The sequence below is a fragment of the Mandrillus leucophaeus genome, unplaced genomic scaffold, assembly GCF_000951045.1.
Source record: "Mandrillus leucophaeus isolate KB7577 unplaced genomic scaffold, Mleu.le_1.0 Scaffold32, whole genome shotgun sequence".
NCBI classification, from domain to species: Eukaryota; Metazoa; Chordata; class Mammalia; order Primates; family Cercopithecidae; genus Mandrillus; species Mandrillus leucophaeus.
The window spans coordinates 56,811-77,173 of NW_012103365.1; the positions used below are offsets into that span (position 1 = coordinate 56,811).

The 20,363-nt window shown below is 35.7% G+C and overlaps 1 protein-coding gene across 1 annotated transcript in view; it reads left to right on the plus strand.

Moving 5' to 3' along the window:
• The window catches only part of LOC105545157 (ATP-binding cassette sub-family A member 3-like), a 140,726-nt gene that overhangs the window by 50,061 nt on the left and 70,302 nt on the right, over positions 1-20,363 (plus strand). The window contains exons 9-13 of the mRNA XM_011987955.1: positions 8,215-8,313; positions 8,607-8,823; positions 9,742-10,039; positions 16,257-16,503; positions 16,652-16,856. Of these exons, the coding sequence (XP_011843345.1) occupies positions 8,215-8,313; positions 8,607-8,823; positions 9,742-10,039; positions 16,257-16,503; positions 16,652-16,856 (1,066 nt within the window). The remainder of the gene's footprint in view (positions 1-8,214; positions 8,314-8,606; positions 8,824-9,741; positions 10,040-16,256; positions 16,504-16,651; positions 16,857-20,363) is intronic.

The following is a 20,363-nucleotide window of genomic DNA, read 5'->3' on the forward strand; positions in this document are numbered from 1 at the left end:
GGGACTTCAATTTTTTTTTCCAGAACAACAGGAATGTGTCATAAAACAAACAGTAAAGGAAGAAGAACTGTGCCATTTGAGTTCTGTTCACTCAGAAAATCGGGAAGTTCAGCTTGCTGTGGTAGCTCACACCTGTAGACCCAGCACTTTGGGAGGCCGAGGCGGGCAGATCACCTGAGGTCAGGAATTTGAGACCAGCCTGGCCAACATGGTGAAACTCAGTCTCTACTAAAAATACAGAAATTAGACAGGCATGGTGGCAGGTGCCTGTAGTCCCAGCTATTCGGGAGGCTGAGGTGGGATAATTGCTTGAACCCGGGAGGCGGAGGTTGCAGTGAGCCAAGATTGCGCCATTGTGCTCCAATCTAGGTGACAAGAGCAAAACTCTGTCTCAAAAAAATAAAAAAGAAAGAAAGAAAAGAAAATTGGGAAGTTCTTGAACCAGCAGCTTGGGGCAGCTAATCAGGCAGTGGAGTGGAACCAAGACCCTAGTCATAAGTTGGAGTAGAAGAATTAAATACAGTGAAAAACTGGAAATAATATTCTAGATATGTCTCCTTAGTGATACAAGGCAGTTGAGTCATTCAGCCCAGGTGGGAAGCAGGTTTTATGTTGGTGCCTTAGCCCAGGGTTGTAGTCATGATCCACCAGGAGCTACAGAATCCATCTGAAGGAGAGACACAGATAAAGAGCTTGCTTGAGCTTGCTTGAGCTTGCCACACTATCTGCCTATCCTGATTTGTATGGCCACAAACGGCATTCTCAGACAAGAACAGGAACACCATGTTGAGATTCTAAGACAGGAAATGTGAGAACGTGGAAGCAGATGATATGGTGAGACCACATCATCTTACTAATCGTTTGCACTCAGAAGAAAGAAATAGGAAGATACTCTAGAAGGTGAAGAACTGATTGTAGATTTCTGGGCTGTAGATATAGAATGACACACACAGTACAAAATAAAATGAAAATCATGAATTTAGGGATGTATATATTTGCTCAGGATGACGTTTTCTCTAACAGGGAGAGTTGTTTTTTATATATATACTTTAAGTTCTGGGATATATACGCAGAACGTGCAGGTTTGTTACATATGTATACATGTGCCATGTTGGTTTGCTGCACCCATCAACCCGTCATCTACATTAGGTATTTCTCCTAACGCTATCCCTCCCCCAGCCCCCCACCCCCTAGCAGGCCCCGGTGTGTGATGTTCCCCTCCCTGTGTCCAAGTGTTCTCATTGTTCAACTCCCACTTATGAGTGAGAACATGTGGTTCTAACAGGGAGAATTTATTATTATTATTATTATTACACTTTAAGTTCTGGGGTGCATATGCAGAACGTGCAGGTTTATCACATAGGTATACATGTGCCATTGTGGTTTTGCTTCACCCATCAACCCATCACCTACATTAGGTATTTCTCCTAATGTTATCCCTCCCTTAGCCCCCCACAGCCCCACAGGCCCCGGTGTGAGATTCCCCTATGGGGAGAGTTTTAAGCTAAAAGAATTGGGATGAAGAAAATATAAGAAAAAGAAATACCTATAAATCTAGTTATTTCAGGGCATAATATGAAAAGAATGAAATGATGGTTAAATACTCAGTGATTTCTACCCCAACTAAAATTTTGATACCTAACAGCAATTGAGCACTTAGTTTCTATCAGACATTGTTCTAATATGTATTTATTTGCCTGAATAAATACTATGGAACAGAAAAGTAGTAATTTTTCATCATATATACCTGTATTTCAATTCATTGAATATATCTCACAAGGAAAGTCATCTTGAAATTTTAAAACAAACTGGGCCTGGTGGCTCACACCTGTAATCTTAGCACTTTGGGAGGCCAAAGCGGGCAGATCACTTGAGCCCAGGAAATTGAGGCTGCAGTGAGCTTAGATCACGCCACTGCACTCCAGCCTGGGTGACAGAGTGAGACACTGTCTCAAAAAAACAAAAAAAGAAAAAATTACATATATGTATATATTTTGAGATGGAGTTTTGCTCTTGTTGCCCAGGCTGGAGTGTAGTGGCACAATCCTGGCTCACTGCAACCTCCACCTTCCAGTTTCAAGCAATTCTCCTACCTCAGCCTCCCAAGTAGCCGGAATTACAGGTGCATGCCACCACACCTGGCTTTTTTTTTTTTTTTTTTTTTGTTGTAGTAGTAGTAGTAGTAGTAGAGATGGGGTTTCACCATGTTGGCCAGGCTGGTCTCGAACTCCTGACCTCATGATCCACCCACCTCAGCCTCCCAAAGTGCTGAGATTATAGGTGTGAGCCAACGCGCCCGGCCAGAAGAAGAAATTTTAAAACAAGGTCGTAACTTGTAGAACAATGCTGAGACTTGGTAGAATGAAACCTAAGCTTAGAATGTAATAGCGGAATGATAGATATGAGACACATCAGAATAGTGCTGCATATCAGGGAATATTTATATGCTTAAAATTCTAGATCTAGAAGGTAGAAATGTACAGAAAATAAAAACAGTGGGTGACCACAGGAGGAGAAAGAAACAAGTTACATATAATTTTGTGAAACTCCTGCAAGCTAGAAGGAGGAAATGCATAATATATTTTGGATACAGGTTTGTTTAAGATTCATAGTGAAGGGAATAATTCAAGTGTAGACTTGTAATACAGACATGATTACGGTGTGTGTATATATATATATATATAGACATGTGTTGCTACAGGTCTCCTGACACATTCCTGACTTTTCTTGCCAATGATTAAACTTCCTAGAAAGATGGAGGAAATGAGAAAGAAACTGCTACTGTAAGCCTAATTCTGATCATCAAGAAAATGTTGGTTGAAGATTAAAAAAAAAAAAAAAATGTCAGACAACTTCGGGAGTTTCCCTTACACCATGGTAGACTTCGTGGCAGAAAAGGAGGAAAAGAACTTGATCGATTCAGGCACATACAAAATTGGAAGGTATACAGAAAAGCAAGATTCCATAGCATGATCTTTTGAAAAGAAATGTTCCTCAAGAATGTTTGGAAACTTCAATATGAAATTCTGACCACCAAATCCCAAATCTAAAGAAAATGGAGCAATACCCAAAGTGTAGTAAACAAGAACAAATAAGACAGGCTGATACAGAATATTACTAGGAAGTCTAACCCCCTCAACGTGTTATTCAAGGAAAGTTTTGAAAGTAGTTAGTATCATTATACTCTTTTTTAAGAGTTTGGGGTATCTTGAGCAAAGGTTGGCTCCTAAGCAGCACAGTTGGAAAGATATGTGAGGGTTACAAACATCTATGTTGTGGAACAGAAACAAAGCCAGTATTTGAGATAAGGACCAGCAGGTTAATCAGGAAAAAATAGACCGGAAATTAAACGTGTACATGATAGATCCAGATGAAATTTTATGGCATGAGTTCTCCTTTGGCAATGCCTCTTTTTATGCGCCTTGATTTCTTCTAATTTTGCCTCCATTTGTATTTTTAAAATGGGATTTTGAGGTTGGGATCTGGCAGTAAGAAAAAGAAAAATCGGAAGCTAGATCTTTCCCAAGAATGTCAAGGAAAAGAAGCTTCAGTGCTGTCATCAAGGAAGCAAAATTTCTCAACTCCTCTTTAAATTCAATATTGTTGATCAAAGAGAATGATCTTTTCATTAAAAAGGGATGCACAGCAAAAAGGAAGACGAGATATTCAGAGTGTTCCTCACAGCTGCAAATAAATTATAGTCTCCAAATGAAGATGTACACACGAGCCACTCAGATCGCCATGAAGGGATTATAAAGGAATAAATGCTAAAGTGAAGTAACATTGTGACAAATGAAGAGAATATAAAGCATATTTATTTTTACCTTTTTACAAATGATATGACGACTCTTAAGGTCAGAAAGATTCAATCAAATCACAATAGTAGATCAAATGGAAAGATTAAATCAAATAGTTATTACTGATACAGGCTGAAATTGAACACAGGCTGAAATTGAACACCGGCCCATTTAGCTCCAAAACTTTTTGCTTTTCCATCTATACCATGATGTTAGAAAACTGGAGACATGCCAATCTCATCCTAATTTTAAGCTTCACAAATTGATACCACCAATGATACCAAAGTTGATTTTGAGCAAAAAAAGAAGAAAAGAAAAAAACAATACCTAGAATGAGAATTTAGAAGAAAAATCACTTTATCAAGTAGAATCACACCTAAGTCTTAGACATAGTTTCCTCCTGAAATTGTATATAATTGTATGTCAGTCCTGGAGAAATATCAACCTCCTTTTATAAAGATGGGGGAAAAGAAGGAATTGTGGACAAGATACTAAATTTAAAAATGCCAATTCTGAACATTATTGTACTGCAAAAATAGAAAACTTCTGAAACTCTCTGCTTTGTAGCCTTGATCAAATTAAAGAAGACGCTATGAATCTAGACCCAGCAGTTTTGAAGAGGAAAAGTGAGATAAATTCTTGATTGGGTAATAAAAAAAACTGACCAAATAATTATGGCAGAAAATAGCAGAACTGATGAAAGAGAAGACTATGTCAAAAATTCTTCCCAGAACTATACAAAATTAACGAAGAATAAGCAAGCATTACATTACCACTACACACCCCCTAGAATGGCTAAAGCTAAGAAGATGAACTATAACGTGAACATGGCAACTGGCTCTCATCGCTGGTAGAAGTGTAAAACGGTAAAACTGCTTTGTAAAATATTTGGTCATTTCTGGTAAGCTCAGTATGTGCTTACCCTATGACCTAGTAATCACACGCCTAGTATATACCTAGGAGAGACAAGTCCATTAAAATACATGTAAAATAATGTTTATATTCACAGTCACTTTATTCATACTAGCCCCAAACCAAAAACAACCAGAGCCTCCTTTAGCAGGAAATGGATAAATACCACTCAGCAATAAAAAAGAATGAACTACGGCCGGGCGCGGTGGCTCACGCCTGTAATCTCAGCACTTGGGGAGGCCGAGGCAGGGAGATCACGAGGTCAAGAGATAGAGACCATCCTGGGCCATCGTGGTGAAACCCCGTCTCTACTGGAAATACAAAACTTAGCTGGGCGTGGTAGCCTGTGCCTGTAGTCCCACCTACTCGGGAGGCTGAGGCAGGAGAATCGCTTGAACCCGACAGGGGGAGGGTGCAGTGAACCAAGATAACACCACTGCACTACAACTGGGCAACAGAGCGAGATTCTGTCTCAAAAAAAAAAAAGAACTAGTGGTACATGCAACAACATGAGGAAATCTCACAGACATTACGGTGGGCCAAAAAGCACATACTGTAAGATGGCGTTTATATAAAACTAAAGAAAAAGCAAAACGAATCTTTGGTTCTAGGATTCTAATACAATTGTTACCATATGTTGTGTGTATATGCACATTTGTCTGTGTGTCTGTGTGTGCAGATAAAGGGGTTGTCGACCAGAAAGGGGCATCCTGGAATACCCTTCTGAGACGCTGGAACTGTTCTCTGTCTTATCTGGATGTTATCCAGGTATACTCATATGGAAAAATTCATTTGCCACGTAGTGCATTTTACGTATGTTGCACCACAGAAAAGAAGAAAAAAAAATCTAAATTTAAAAATATATGTAGTGATGGAAAGAAGTATATCAAATATTTAACAGGGATATACTTGAGATAGTCAGATTCTTTTCATTTTTATATTTTTCTCTATTACCCCCAAAAGATAATATATATTATCTGTATAATATCCATATGTATTAAATATCTGTATATATAGCATATAAGACATATAATTAGAAAAAAGGTTTATAAACTTATATAATTAGAAAAACAGGTCAGATTCATAATAGGACTTTATAATACAACTGACTCATGAAATTTGTTTTGTTATTTATTTCTTTATTCTGTTTTGCTTACTGTTTGCTTTATTACTGAGGAACCTAGAGTTAACTAATCTACTTATGGTTGCATGATGATAAAAATTAAAGAACTTATTTATTTCTGGAGTATATGAATTAGAGAGTGAAAGTCTCTCATAATTACTGTCCATAGAAGTAATCCCTGAGAAGAGTTTGATGTGTATTTTTATTTTTGTGTGTTTATTTTGTTTTGTGTTGTTTTTATTTTGATGCATATTTTTCAAGAACACTGTGTATATATATTGACGTGTATACAATCATTGTAATAGTTTTTTATTTTTTATTATTATTTTTTTTCTTGAGATGAAGTCTTACTCTGTTGCTCAGGCTGGAGTGCAGTGGTGCGATCTCGGTTCACTGCAACCTCTGCCTCCCAGGTTCAAGCGATTCTCCTGCCTCAACTTCCTGAGTAGCTGGGATTACAGGTGCACGCCACCACACCCAGCTAATTTTGTATTTTTAGTAGAGACGGGGCTTCGCCATGTTGGCCAGGCTAGTCTCAAACTCCTGACCTCAGGTGATCCACCTGCCTTGGCCTCCCAAAGTGCTGGGATTACAGGCATGAGCCACCGTGCCTGGCTCATAATAATAGTTTTCTTAGAAATGGGATTCTACCATACTAATGTTCAGAATCTTGCCTTGTTTACTCACCAGGATTTCTCAGCCAACTTTCTGTTAGGAATTGTAGGCTTTCTTCATTTATGAAATGACTGTGGAGAAATCTACATTTTAATTATATCTTATTCTGTCATATATTCATACTGTAATTTATTTGTTCATTAAGCTGGTGATGAATATTTAGGTTATCAAGACTTTGTGCTATATTAATACATTTAAAGCAGTACACAATTTAATTCTAACTTCGTCGTATATTGCATAAAGCCAAAAGAACCAAAAATAATTTTGCCAAAATAATAGTGTATTAACAGTGGTTATCTTTTATGGATGGTGTTATGATAATTTTTATTTTCTTTATATACTTATTTTCTGAATTTTGTACAATGCACACACGTTAATCTTTTTTTTTTTTTTTTTTTTTTTTGAGACAAATTCTTGCTCTGTCACCCAGGCTGAAGTGCAGTGGTACAATCACAGCTCACTGCAGCCTTTACTTCCCAGGCTCAAGTGATCCTCCTACCTTGGCTTCGTGAGTAGCTGGAACCACAGGCATGTACCACCATGTCCAGCTGACTTTTTTTTAAGAGATGGGGTCTCACTATTTTGCGTAGGCTGGTCTCAACCTCCTGGCTTCAAGCAATCCTTCCACTTTGGCCTCCCAAAGTGCTAGTATTACAGGCATGAGCCACCATACTCAGCCCAAATTTAAAAATGAAAAAGAAGAAAATATGAGTGAATCCCAGTAGAGAAGTCATATATTGGAAATGAAGAAATGTAGGAGAAAATGGACTTAAAATATGTCAAAGACTGGCTGTCACACAGATGGATTGTATCTATTCTAAATAACCTCAAGGTGTAAGATTGGAACTAATGTGCAAAACTAGATAGAATGTAAGCTTGAATATGGAGGCAAGTTTGATAGATTTTCTAAAAGGAAATTTTTAATTCCCCTAACACTGAGTGTGTGCAAAGACGGGTTCAACTGACCTTCACTGAAAATGGATAGAGATAGATTTGAGAACTGAAGGTTCGAGATAGATTTGAGAACTGGAGGTTTCTGAAAAAGATAATCATTTGAACACAACATTCTGTAATGTCTTCCCAGGAAGACCATTCTTTAAAAGACTTGATGTCTCCACATTGTATCTGGCTCAACTTCCATAGACTTTTCTGGACATTTAATCACATAATTCCCTCTAAGTCTTTAAGTTTTACTGCACTTACTCCATTTTCTATTTTTTAGTATTTTTTAAATTGTGGATGATTTTCTTTCTTTTTTTAATATTTACTGAGTAATAGGAACCATAGCATATATGTACGTGATAAGTTAGCTCATGTTCATGATAAGTTAACTCATGACTAGAGATATTAACATATATACAGTCTCCTGATCCTTGTCTTAGAAGACCAACAACATGGGTATTCAAGAACTAAGTAGAGTGGATTCACCATATTTCCTTTTTCTCTTTTACTTTAAGTATGAAATTGATATGTGTGCACTGTACAAAATTCAGAGAACAAATTGCTGTAGCAATTTGCTAGTCTCTTTCTCTCCATTTGTCCCACCTTTCTGATTTACCAGAGGCATAAACTTATAATAAGCATTGAAATGTAAAATGATCTACATTTTCCCTACTGCTGAGAGGAAATTATCTTAGAAGAAAAAGACATAAATATGAAAATCATCTGGTTTGGTGCTAGCTTTTTCTGTTCCTCTTCTACTCCTAGTTTTGAAGCTCTGTTTACTGCTCTGGAACAAGAACAAGAAAACCTGGGCATTTCTAGCGTTGGTGCCTCTGTCACTACCATGGAAGAAGTCTTCCTCAAGTGAGTGACAATGTATAGGGAAAAGAAAATCTCTGGAGGGAAAAGAACATGTCTTAGTTCCCTTTGTAAGTTCTCCAGACTTTCAGGTTTCATCCAACAGAAATTTAAGGGCAACGGGGCATGTTTGGGAACCATTGCTCTACCACAAGTACCATGTTGCTTCCAAGTAATGATTTCTGCCAGGCAATGAGCACACCAAGGAGCCTTCTGAGTTGGGGGCTGCAACTCACATTCTTCAAACAGGATACTTTGGAATAAGATTGAAATGAAATACTTTGTGCTTTTTTATGTAGGGTCGGTTACACGGAAGAGTCACAAACAGATATCGAAGCTATGAAGTCTTCCTCCCAAATGGGCCAAGCCTCCAACAGGAACCAGAATAAGAACATGTCAAGAAATGTTGAGGGAGCAGATCCTCCCACCCTGAATGAAAGCCCTACTATTAACTTTAATACTGGGGTAAGCACCTTTACCAAGAAACCTGGTGTAGATATGGTTGGAGTGCAAGAGGTACACTTGGTCGATCAGATGGCAAGCAGTCTGTGCTACTTCCTAATCAGTTTTCTAATGCAGAAATGATGGGTTTTAGATAAGATAGCAATGGTTTGCTTTCACCATTGTTATTCCTCCATCCTTTTTTTCTGTTTTAGAATTCATTTCTTTTCAAATCAGTAACCACAAAATGTGTTGGTTTATTGAGGCTAAGTTAAGGGTACTAGTGAGCCTAATTTTTAATAATTCAATATGCACAATATTTTAAGTATTCTAAGTTTTCCTATTGGGAATTGTTACTGTGTAAGGGATGGTTCCCTAATTAGTATGATTCTTCACAGTGGAATTCTGAGTTGCCAAATATTTTCTTCATTCTTCTTATAATCATCTACTCCTTCTATAAAGCACCCTAGTTTTCTTGGCTATCAGGAGTCTGAGGAAAATCATCCTTCTAAGATTTTTGTGTGTTATATCTAAAGCCAAACTGTAAACATTTTATTTAATATATTACAGCAGAGGTCAGTAAACCTTACGTAAAGAGACAACAAATATTGAAGGCTTAGTAGGCCATCTGGTGTCTTTCACAATTACTCAAGTCTGTCATTATAGCACAAAAACAACCATGAAAATGCAGAAATAAATGGGCATCGCTGTGTTGCAATAAAACTTTGTTTATAAAAACAGGCCATAGGGCCATAGTTTGTTGACCCCTGCCTCATACAAAGAAAAGATTAATCATACAATTGTGTCCTGTCATACTACGCTTAGGTTCTATTCCAAGTACTTACTTCTATAAACTTTATGTGTTTGTAATATAAAACTTGTATATGTTCATACCACAGAATTTCAAAGCATTCGTCTTAATGGAGTTCAACATGAATGGCATGTTTAAGTCTATACCTATTGTAATGTTATCTTTTTCTCATTTTTCCTTAGTGTTCTCTCTACAGCCAGCAGTTCTGTGCCATGTTCGTAAAGAGGGTGATGTTCAACTGGCGCAACTGGAAACTGCTTTTGTTACAGATACTGGGACTCATAGGCTCCCTTGCCTTTCTCTTAAGTTCTAGTAAAAATTCTTCACAGCATGAAATGATTAGGCAAATGGAGTTGAGTCAATATGGTCAAACCATTGTGCCCTTTTCTATTTCTGGGGCTTCTAATTTGACTGCAGATCTCTCAGAACGCCTTAAGAGTATGCTCGAGTCTGACAACCAAAGACCTCAGGAAGTACAAGGTAAAGCTCACTGAGGAAAAAAAAAAGAACTGCTCTCAGAGATGATCTTCTTGTGTTACTTCCAAAGAAGGTCTTAACTATAGTGTTGGGCTACCCACTCTATCCTTCCCCTGTTAGTCACAAATGTCTTAGAGACAGTTATATTCAAGTCAAAGAATGCCCTCATTGTTTCAGATTTTTAAATTTATTTATTTTGTTTTAAGTTCATGGGTACATGAAGTAAGATTTTTGTGTGTTTTATTTTATCTAAAGCCAAACTGTAAATGTTTTATTTAACATATTACAGCAGAGGTCAGTAAATCTTATGTAAAGAGACAACAAGTAAAGATACAAGTTTACCTGTATCATGGGGGTTGTACAGGTTACTTTATCACCCAGATATTAAGCCTAGTATCCATTAGTTATTTTTCCTGATTCTCTCCCTCCTCCAACCTTCCACCCTCCTGTAGGCCCCAGTATATGTTGTTCCCCTCTATGTGTCCATGTGTTCTCCTCATTTAGCTCCAACTTATAAGTGAGAACATGTGGTATTTGGTTTTCTGTTCCCGTGTTAGTTTGCTAAGAATGATGACCTCCAGCTCCATGCATGTCCCTGCAAAGGGCCTGACCTCATTCTTTTTTATGGCTGCATAGTATTGCACGGTGTACATGTACCACATTTTCTTTATCGAGTCTATTATTGATGGCATTTGGGTTGACTCCATGTCATTGCTATTGTGAATAGTATTGCAATGAACATACACATGCATGTGTCTTTATAATAGAATTATGTATATTCCTTTGGGTATACACACAGTAATGGGATTGCTGGGTCTAACTGTATTTCTGTCTTTAAGTCTGAGGAATCACCACACTGTCTTCCACAGTAACTGAACTAATTTACACTCCCACCAACAGTGTATAAGCATTCCTTTTTCTCTGCAACCTCACCAGCATATGTGTGTTTTGTTTTTTGTTTTTTGTTTGGTTTTTTTTTTACTTTTTAAATGATAGCTATTCTTAAAAGTCAAGAAACAACAGATGCTGGTGAGGTTGTAGAGAAATAGGAACACTTTTACACTGTTGGTGGGAATGTAAATTCGTTCAACCATTGTGGAAGACAGTGTGGTGATTCCTCAAAGATTTAGAATTGGAAATACCATTGGACCCTACAATTCCATTACTGGGTATATATCCAAAGGAATATAAATCATTCTGTTGTAAAGATACTTGCACATGTACGTGTAGACGTGGAATCTACCCAAATGCCCATCAATGATAGATTGGATAAGGAAAATGTGGTACATATATACCATGGAATACTATGTAGCTATAAAAAGAAATGTCCTTTGCAAGGAGATGGATGAAGCTGGAAGCCATTATCCTCAGCAAACTAGTACAGGAACAGAAAACACCTCATGTTCTCACTTGTAAGTGGGAGCTGAACAATACATGGACACAGGGAGGGGGAAAAACACGCACTGGGGCCTGTTGGAGGATGCGGGGAAAGAGCATTAGGAAAAACAGCTAATGCATGCGGAGCTTAATACCTAGGTGATGGGTTGATAGGTGCAGCAAACCACCATGGCACACATTTACCTATTTAACAAACCTGCACATCCTGCACAGGTACCCCCAAACTTAAAAAATAAAAATAAACAAATGAATAAATAAAATAAAAAGCTAATTATAATAATAATAGCTCTTCTGACTGGTGTGAGATGGTAGCTCATTGTGGTTTTGATTTGCATTTCTCTAATGATCAGTGATGTTGATCTTTTCTTTATATGAACATTGGCCATGTGTATGTTGTCTTTTGCAAAGTCTCTGTTCATGTCGTTGGCCCTCTTTTTTATGAGTTTGTTTTTTTCTTGTAAATTTATTTAAATTCTTTGTAGGTGCTGGATATTAGATCTTTGTTGGATGCATAGTTTGCAAAAATTTTCTCCTGTTCTGTGGATTGTCTGTTTACAGACAGTTGTCTTTTGCTGTCTAGGAAACTCAACATGGGGACTTTTATTACTTGCAACAAGTAAGGGGAACACTGGGCATAGCTTCTTTTTAAATTTTTTCTAGCAACAGGGCTGTTGCATGTTTAGTTTTCTAAAAAACTACCTAGTTGCTTTCCAGAGTGACTGTGTCATTTTACATTTCCCTCAGCAATGTATGAGTGATCCAGTTTCTCTGCATATTCACCAGCATTTGGTGTTGTCACTATTTTTGTTTTGGCCGTTGTGATAAGTGAGTAGTGGTATATCACTGTAGTTTCAACTTACCTTTCCCTGACTTGCATTTCTACATCTTTTCATGTGCTTATTTTCCATTTGAACATCATCTCCGGTGAAATGTGTGTTTATCAATTTTCCCTATTTTTTAGTTTAATTTTTGATGTTTTTTACTATAGAGTTTTAAACAGTTTTTAAAATTGTTTTCTCTCATGCTGTAGATTATCATCACCCTAACAATTTTTTTTCAGGGCAAAATTTCTTAATTTTTATAAAGTTTAATGTATTTTTTTCTTTTATTGATCATGCTTTTGATGTTAGGTCTAAGAACTCTCCACCTAGCCCTAAATCTTGAAGATTTTCTCCTAAAAAGATTTACAGTTTTCTAAAAGTTTTATAGCTTTACATTTTATATTTATTATCTACTTTGACTTAATTTTAGCATAAGGTGTGATATCTGAGTCAAGGTTAATTTTTGTGCCTGTGCACCTCCAATTGCTCCGGCAGCAATTGCTCCATTACTGAATGGTGATATTCATTTAATTATTTTGTACCTTTATCAAAAAAGAGTTGGGCATGTTTGGGTCTATTTTGGGGTTTTCTATTCTATTCCAATAATCTATGTATCTATTCCTTCAACCAATGGCACACTTGAAATCTGGTAGACTGGTTCCTCCCACTTTATTCTTGTTTTTAAAAGTTGTTTTGGCTATTTTAGTTCCTTTGCTCCTCCATATACATTTTGAAATAAGTTTGTCTATACCTGCATAAAAACTTGGAAATTTGCCAGAAATTGGATTAAATCTGTATAGTAAATTGAAGAAAATTGACATCTTTACTGAGTATAGTCTTTGAATCCATGAATGTAGGATGTCCCTTTATTGATTTAGAACTTTTATTTCTTTCGTCAGCGCTTGTAGTTTTCAGCATACAAGTCCTGCACATAGGTTGTTAATTTATGCCTAAATATTTCATTTTTCAGTTAATGTAAATGGTATTACCCTTTTAATTTTGGTATCCAGATGTTTATTCTAGCATATAATTATTTTTTATTCTTATATGGTTATCATGTATCCCGCAACTTTGATGAACTCATTTATTAGTTCTAGAAATTTTTCTTGTTGGTTCCTTGGGATTCTCTATGTAGACAATCATATCATCTGCAAATAAGAGCAATTTTCTTTCTTTGTGATCTGTATGCCTTTTGGTTCCCATTTATACTTTATTACACTGGATAGAACTTCCATCACTATATTGAATCAGAGTAGTGAGACTGATTGTTTTTCTTTGTTCCAATGTTAGGAAAAAAGGTATACAGTCTTTCTCCACTAAGTATAATGTTAGCGGTAAGGAATTTTTTAGATGCTTTATATAAAGTTAAATAAGTTCTGCTCTACTCCTATTTTGCTCAGTTTTTTTTTTTAATCATGAGTGCTTATTGAGTTTTCTCAAAAGTTTTTTCTGCACAGATTTGTATAATTATGTAAGTTTTCCTTGTTAGTCTATTAATATGGAGGGTGACATTAATTGATATTCAAATATTGAACCAGCCTTGTATCCCTGGAATAGATTCCAGTTGGTCATGGTGCATAATTCTTTGTATATATTGTTGAATTCTGTTGGCTAATATTTTATTAAGGAGTTTTGCATCTATATTCATAAAGGATATTTATCTGTAGTTTACTTTTGTTGTACTGTCTTGGTGTGGTTTCATTATAAACTAAATTGAGAAATGTTCCTGATTCTGTTTCCTAAAATATGTTGTGTCTAATTAGTGCTTATTCTTCTTTAAGCATTTGATACGATTCTTCAGTGAAAATATTGGGGCCTGGAGACTTCTTTTTTATGGAATTTTTAGTTGAGAATTACATTTTCTTAATAATTATTGCTATTCAATGATCTACTTCATATTGAGTTGTCGTAGCTGTATGTTTTGAAGAAGTGGTCCCTTTCATCTAAGTCATCAAATCTATGTGTTGTATTAGAGTTCTTTAGAAAAGCAGAACCAACAGGATATATATATATGGGAAACAAAAGGCATACAGATCACAAAGAAAGAAAATTGCTCTTATTTGCAGATGATGTGATTGTCTACATAGAGAATCCCAAAGAACAAACAAGAAAAATTTCTAGAACTAATAAATGAGTTCATCAAAGTTGCAGGATACATATATGTGTGTGTGTGTGTGTGTGTGTGTGTGTGTGTGTGTATAGAGAGAGAGAGAGACAGAGACAGAGACAGAGAGATAAATGTATAAAGAAAATATTTATTAGAGGAATTGGCTCATGTGATTATAGAGGCCAAGAAGTCCCATAATATGCTGTATGCAAGCTGTATACCCAGGAAGCCAGTAATTCAGTCTGAGGCCAAAGGCCTGGGAACCAAGGTGGCTACTGGTGTAAGTCCCAGAGTCCAAAAGTCTGAGAATCAGGAGTGCTAATGTGTAAGGGCAGGAGAAAATAGATGGTGCATTTTCCTTCATGAAGAGAAAAAAGTTGCCCTTTTTTCACCCTTTTGTTCTATTTGGTCCCTCAATGGATTGGATGATGGCCACTCACATTGGTGAGGCGCTTTAGTCAGTCTACTGATTCAAATGCTAATCTTGTCTGGAAACACCCTCACAGACATGCCCAGAAATAATGCCTTACCAGCTACTTGGGTATCTCTCAACCCAGTCAAGTTGATACATAAAATTAGCCGTGACATTTGTGTAGAGTTAACCATAGAATTCCTTTATCATCCTTTTTATGTCTGCATGATGGGTAGTGATTTTCTCTGTTTCATTCCTGACATCGGTGATGTGTGTCTTCTCTCTTGTTTTCCATCCACTGTGCTTTTGTCTGAGTATTCTAATCACTTGTCTTCCAGTGCCCTGACCTACACTTTATTTGTGCTCAACCCACTATAGTTATATATTAACTTCTTAATTGTAATTAATGTGTTTTTTAATTCTGACATAAACATTTGATTATTTCTATAGACTCCAGTTCTCTGGTAAATTCTCTATCTTTGCTACCTGGGTCATCAATGAATCTGTTTCTATTGTCTGTGCTTTCTCTTGGTTCTCTTTCTTAGTGGAATTGATAATTTCTTAATTCAATGCCAGATACTGTGTATGAAAATTATGAAGATTCTGCATGAGATTATCTTCTCCAGAGGAGATTCAGTTTTACTTCTGGCAGGCAGTAAGATTAAGGAAAGATCTAAATCCAATCATGGATTGAAGTAATTTGAGGCTGGGTTTAAATTTTTATAAGAATGTGTCTATTAAGCTGGGCATGGTGGCAAGGGTCTGTAGTCCCCACTGCTTGGGAGACTTACATGGGAGGGTCACACGAGCCTAGGAATTTGAGGCTGTAGTGCACTATTATCATGCCTGTGAATATTTCCCACTGCACTCCAGCTTGGGAAACCCAGTGAGACCCGATCTCTTAAAGAAAGAATGGGTTTATTTCTTACTCACTATTTCTGTGAAGGTATTACCCTTCTTGAGCCCCACAGAGAGCCTGAGGATTTACTAAGGTACCTCTACCATTTACAAATCTATAAAGGTCTCAAAGAAAAAAAGAATGTAGAATGTTGGACTCATCTCAGTGCATTTCCATTCTTCCCAAATGTTGATGGTTTTCCTAGATGTCTAATATCCTTAATGAGGTGATATTTTTAAATGTTTTTAGTTAGCTTCTATGCTTTCCAGAGGAAGGTTTTGTCTGCTGTAAGATTAGCAAAGCTATAAATAAAAACACTTATAAATCAGTATAAGATAGATAAGTAAGTTGAGAGAGTATGTTTTCTCAGTGAAGTAGTAGTTTAGGATATAGGCTATAAAGTGAGAGAGCTTGGAATGTAATGATGAAGTAAAGTGCTGGAGGGGAACCGCAAATGTTTGAAGTAGTCATTATGGGAAAATTGAAGGTGACGAGAAGTAAAATTATCTGTTCCTCTTCTCTGGCCTATATTATAGGTTATCTGTATTGTGGACACACTGACCAATATTGTTTTCTCATCCTAGGTGACCTACTGAAGTACTTGAGGGAAACAAAAGATTGTATTCGTTTATGTATCATTGCACTTTCTATTGAGTCGGAGGCAAATATGGTAATGCTTACTGCTCTGTTCAACAATGAAGCATATCATTCACCATCTGTGGCCCTGGCAGTGTTAGACAACATTCTTTTCAAGTCACTTTCTGGTGCCAATGCTTCCTTAACAGTCTCCAACAAACCTCAGCCACTCCTTGATATTGAAGAAAATGAAGAGTATGTTATTCTTTTCATTTGAATTCAATTTTACTCTTTAAATACATTATTTCCACTTTATCTGATTACATTTATATGATAAAAATAGCTATTGATTGAAATCTGTATTTTCTGCTGTGTTGATTTTCTGATATGTCTTCTTTTGTAGGCTTCAAAGTGGACAAAAATTGGCCATAAATTTACAATTTGGCATGGCTCTTTTGATCAATGGTTTTTGTCTCCTGACGGTGACTGAGAGAACCACTAAGGCGAAGCACATCCAGTTTGTGAGTGGTGTCTCTGTCATTGTGTACTGGCTTTCTGCCCTATTGTGTGATTTCATCATCTTCTTTGCCTCCTGCTGCTTAGTAATGGTGAGTGTGAAATGAAGTTCCTTGAGGGTTTGTTTTCCTTTTGTACCTCTTGGAAAATTACTATTCTAATGGTTATGAAATCTAGCTCTTGTCAATAAACCATCTTTGCTTATTATCTTGGAAAACACATTGCAAAAGTCTGGTGGTAGAAACTTTACCATATTCTTAGTTTAAAAAGTACCTTCTTTGCATAAAAATAGAAATGTAGACTAATGGAAAAAAATAGAGTACAGAAATAAACTCATGCATTTACCATCAGTTAATTTTTTACAAAGGTGACAAGAACACACATTGGGGAAAGAACAGTCTCTTCAATACATTGTGTTGGGAAATCTGGATATCCACATGCAAAAGAATCCATTTAGACCCTTATTTCACACCACATACAGATATCAACTTAAAATATAATGAAGACTTAAATGTAAGTCCTGAAGCTATAAAGCTACTAGAAGAAAACATAGGGGAAACATTCTTTTTTATGACCCCAAAAGCACGGACAATAAAAGCAAAAATAGAAAATTGGGATTACATCAAACTAAAAAGCTTCTGCATAGTAAAGGAAACAATCAGTAGAGTCAAGAGAAAAATCTACAGAATGGGAGGAAATATTTATAAATCATACCTCTTAAAAGGGGTTAATATCCAAAATATATAAGGAACTCTTACAACTCAATAGCAAAAAATAACCTAATTTAAAAATGGGCAAAGGAATTGAATAGATTTTTCTCAGGAGAAGATATAAATGTTCAACAGGTATATGAACATTTGCTCAATTTTCCTAGTCATCAGGGAAATGCAAGTCAAAACCATGAGATAATCACCTCACACCTATTACGATGACTTTTTTAAAAAAAAAGATTTTATAAAAAGATAACTAGTATTGGTAAAGTTTGTACAAATTGGAACTCTTGCCAACTGTTGGTAGGAATGCAAAATGGTGCCCCTGCTATGAAAAACAATGTGGTGGTTCCTCAGAATATTAAAAATAGAACTACCGTATTATCAGACAATCCTATTTCCGATTATTTATCAAAAAGAGTTCAAATCAGGATCTCAGAGACCTACCATCACTCCTAATTCACTGAACACTATTCATAATAGCTAAAATGTGAAAAAAAAAAAAAAAAAAAAAAAAAGCCTAAACATTCATCAGCAGATGAATGGATAAAGAAAATGTGGTATATACATACAATGGAATATTATTCAGACTTAAAAAATAAGATGATTCTGGCTGGGCACAGTGGCTCATGCCTATAATCCCAGCATTTTGGAAGGCCAAGGTGGGTGGATCACCTGAGGTCAGGAGTTTGAGACCAGCCTGGCCAACATCTAGTGAAACCCTGTCTCTACTAAAAAATACAAAAATTAGCTGGGTGTGGTGGCACATGCCTGTAGTTCCAACTACTTGGGAAACTGAGGCAGGAGAATCGCTTGAACCCAGGAGGTGGAAGTTGCCGTGAGCCGAGATCGCGCCCTTGCATTCCAACATGGGTGACAGAATGAGACTCCACTCAAAAAAAAAAACAACAAAAAAAAAATAAGATGACTCTGACATTTGCTACAATATGGATGAATCTTGAGGACATTATGCTAAGTAAAATAAAGCAATCACAGAAAGTCAAATATTTCATGATTCCACTTACATGATATATCTAAAATAGTCAAATGTATAAAATCAAATAGTTGAATGGTGGCTGCTAGGGGCTTAGAGAATAGGATAATGGAAAGTTACTAATCGGTGAGCATAAAGTTTCACTCAAACAAGATAAATAAGCCTTAGAGATTTGTAGTAAAAGATTGTACTTACAGTTAACAATCATATATTTTACGCTTAAAAATGTATTAAGAATGTAAATCTTATGTTTAATGTTCTTTTTACATTAAAAGAAAAGAAGGAGTAATTATACATTTCCAAATTAAAAAAAAAAACTAATAGACTGTTGCTAGCAGTCATGCCCTACAAGATATTCTGACGAGAATTCTTCAGTCTGAAATGAAAGGACACTTGACAGTAACTCAAATCCAAATGAAGAAATAAAGGATACCAGACAAGTAAAAACATAGATAAATGTAAAATGCAGTATTAATATATTTTTGTTTATAGCTCTTATATTTTTTCATTTAAAAGGCATCTGTGTAAAGCAATAGTTATAAATCTATCATGATGGACACACAATGTATAAAGATGTAATTTGTGATAATAGCATAAAAGGCAGAGAAGTTAGCTATATAGGTACAAAATATTTGTATTATATTGAAATTAAGTTGGTATTAATCTAAATTGTATTGTTATGAATTGGATGTTTATTGTAATTTCCAACCACTAATATAACAACCCAACTACATGGAGTCTTAAAAGACAATAGAATTAAGTGGCACACTCAAAAATATCTATTCAACACAAATGGCAGAATAAATGAATGGAAAAATATAATGAATGACAGAAAAACTTACAGGTAATTACATTAAATATAAATGGATTAAACTCGAATTAAAAGTAGGCATTAGTAGAATGATTCCAAAAACATAATCTAACTGTCTGATACCTACAAGAGACTCACTTTAGGTTCATTGACACAAATAATTTGAAAATAAAATGATGAAAGAGCTTCTTTAAAAGATAACTAGTATAGCTTTAATAATATTCAAAGCAGACTTTATAACAAAAATCATTAGGATAACAAAAGAAGAAATGTAAAATGTTTCAACTGTCATGTAAAACAGTTTTGTGGTTCTTCAAAAATTAAACATACAATTACCATATGATTCAGCAATTACACTCCTAGATTTATACCCAAGAGAACTGCAAACATCAATTTTTTTAATACTTGAAAATGAAAGTCCCAAATATCATAAATGGAATTAAACATACAATTACCATATGATTCAGCAATTACACTCCTAGATTTATACCCAAGAGAACTGCAAACATCAATTTTTTAAATACTTGAAAATGAAAGTCCCAAATATCATAAATGGATAAATAAAATATGGTATATCAATACAATACAATGGAACATTACTTAACCATAATCAAGAATGAAATGCTGATACCTGCTACAGCTTGCATGAACCTTAAAAAATTATGCTAACTGAAATAAGCTAGGGACAAAAGGCCATATATTGCATGATTCCATTTACTTAAAATGTCCAAAATAGGTAAATTCATAGACACAGAAAGCAGATTAATAGTGCCAGGAATAGTGGTTACTTTTACAGGGATTGGAGGAGTTTCTGATAGGCTTCTGTGGGTATTGGCATTGTAGTAGTTTCCCAGGGAATTGCTTTGTGATAATTCATTATGATAATTCATTTATGTTATATATACTTTTCTGAATATGTGGTATATTTCATAATAAAGAGGTTAAAATATTTACTTGAAAATTTTGTTTGCATTTTCACTTGTAGATTAAGTTGAGTAGAATCTAAATATTCACAATGCATGAGTCTCTTGTCCAAGAACAACTATATTACTTACTTATCCAACAAGGAATTCAGCGTTTTTTT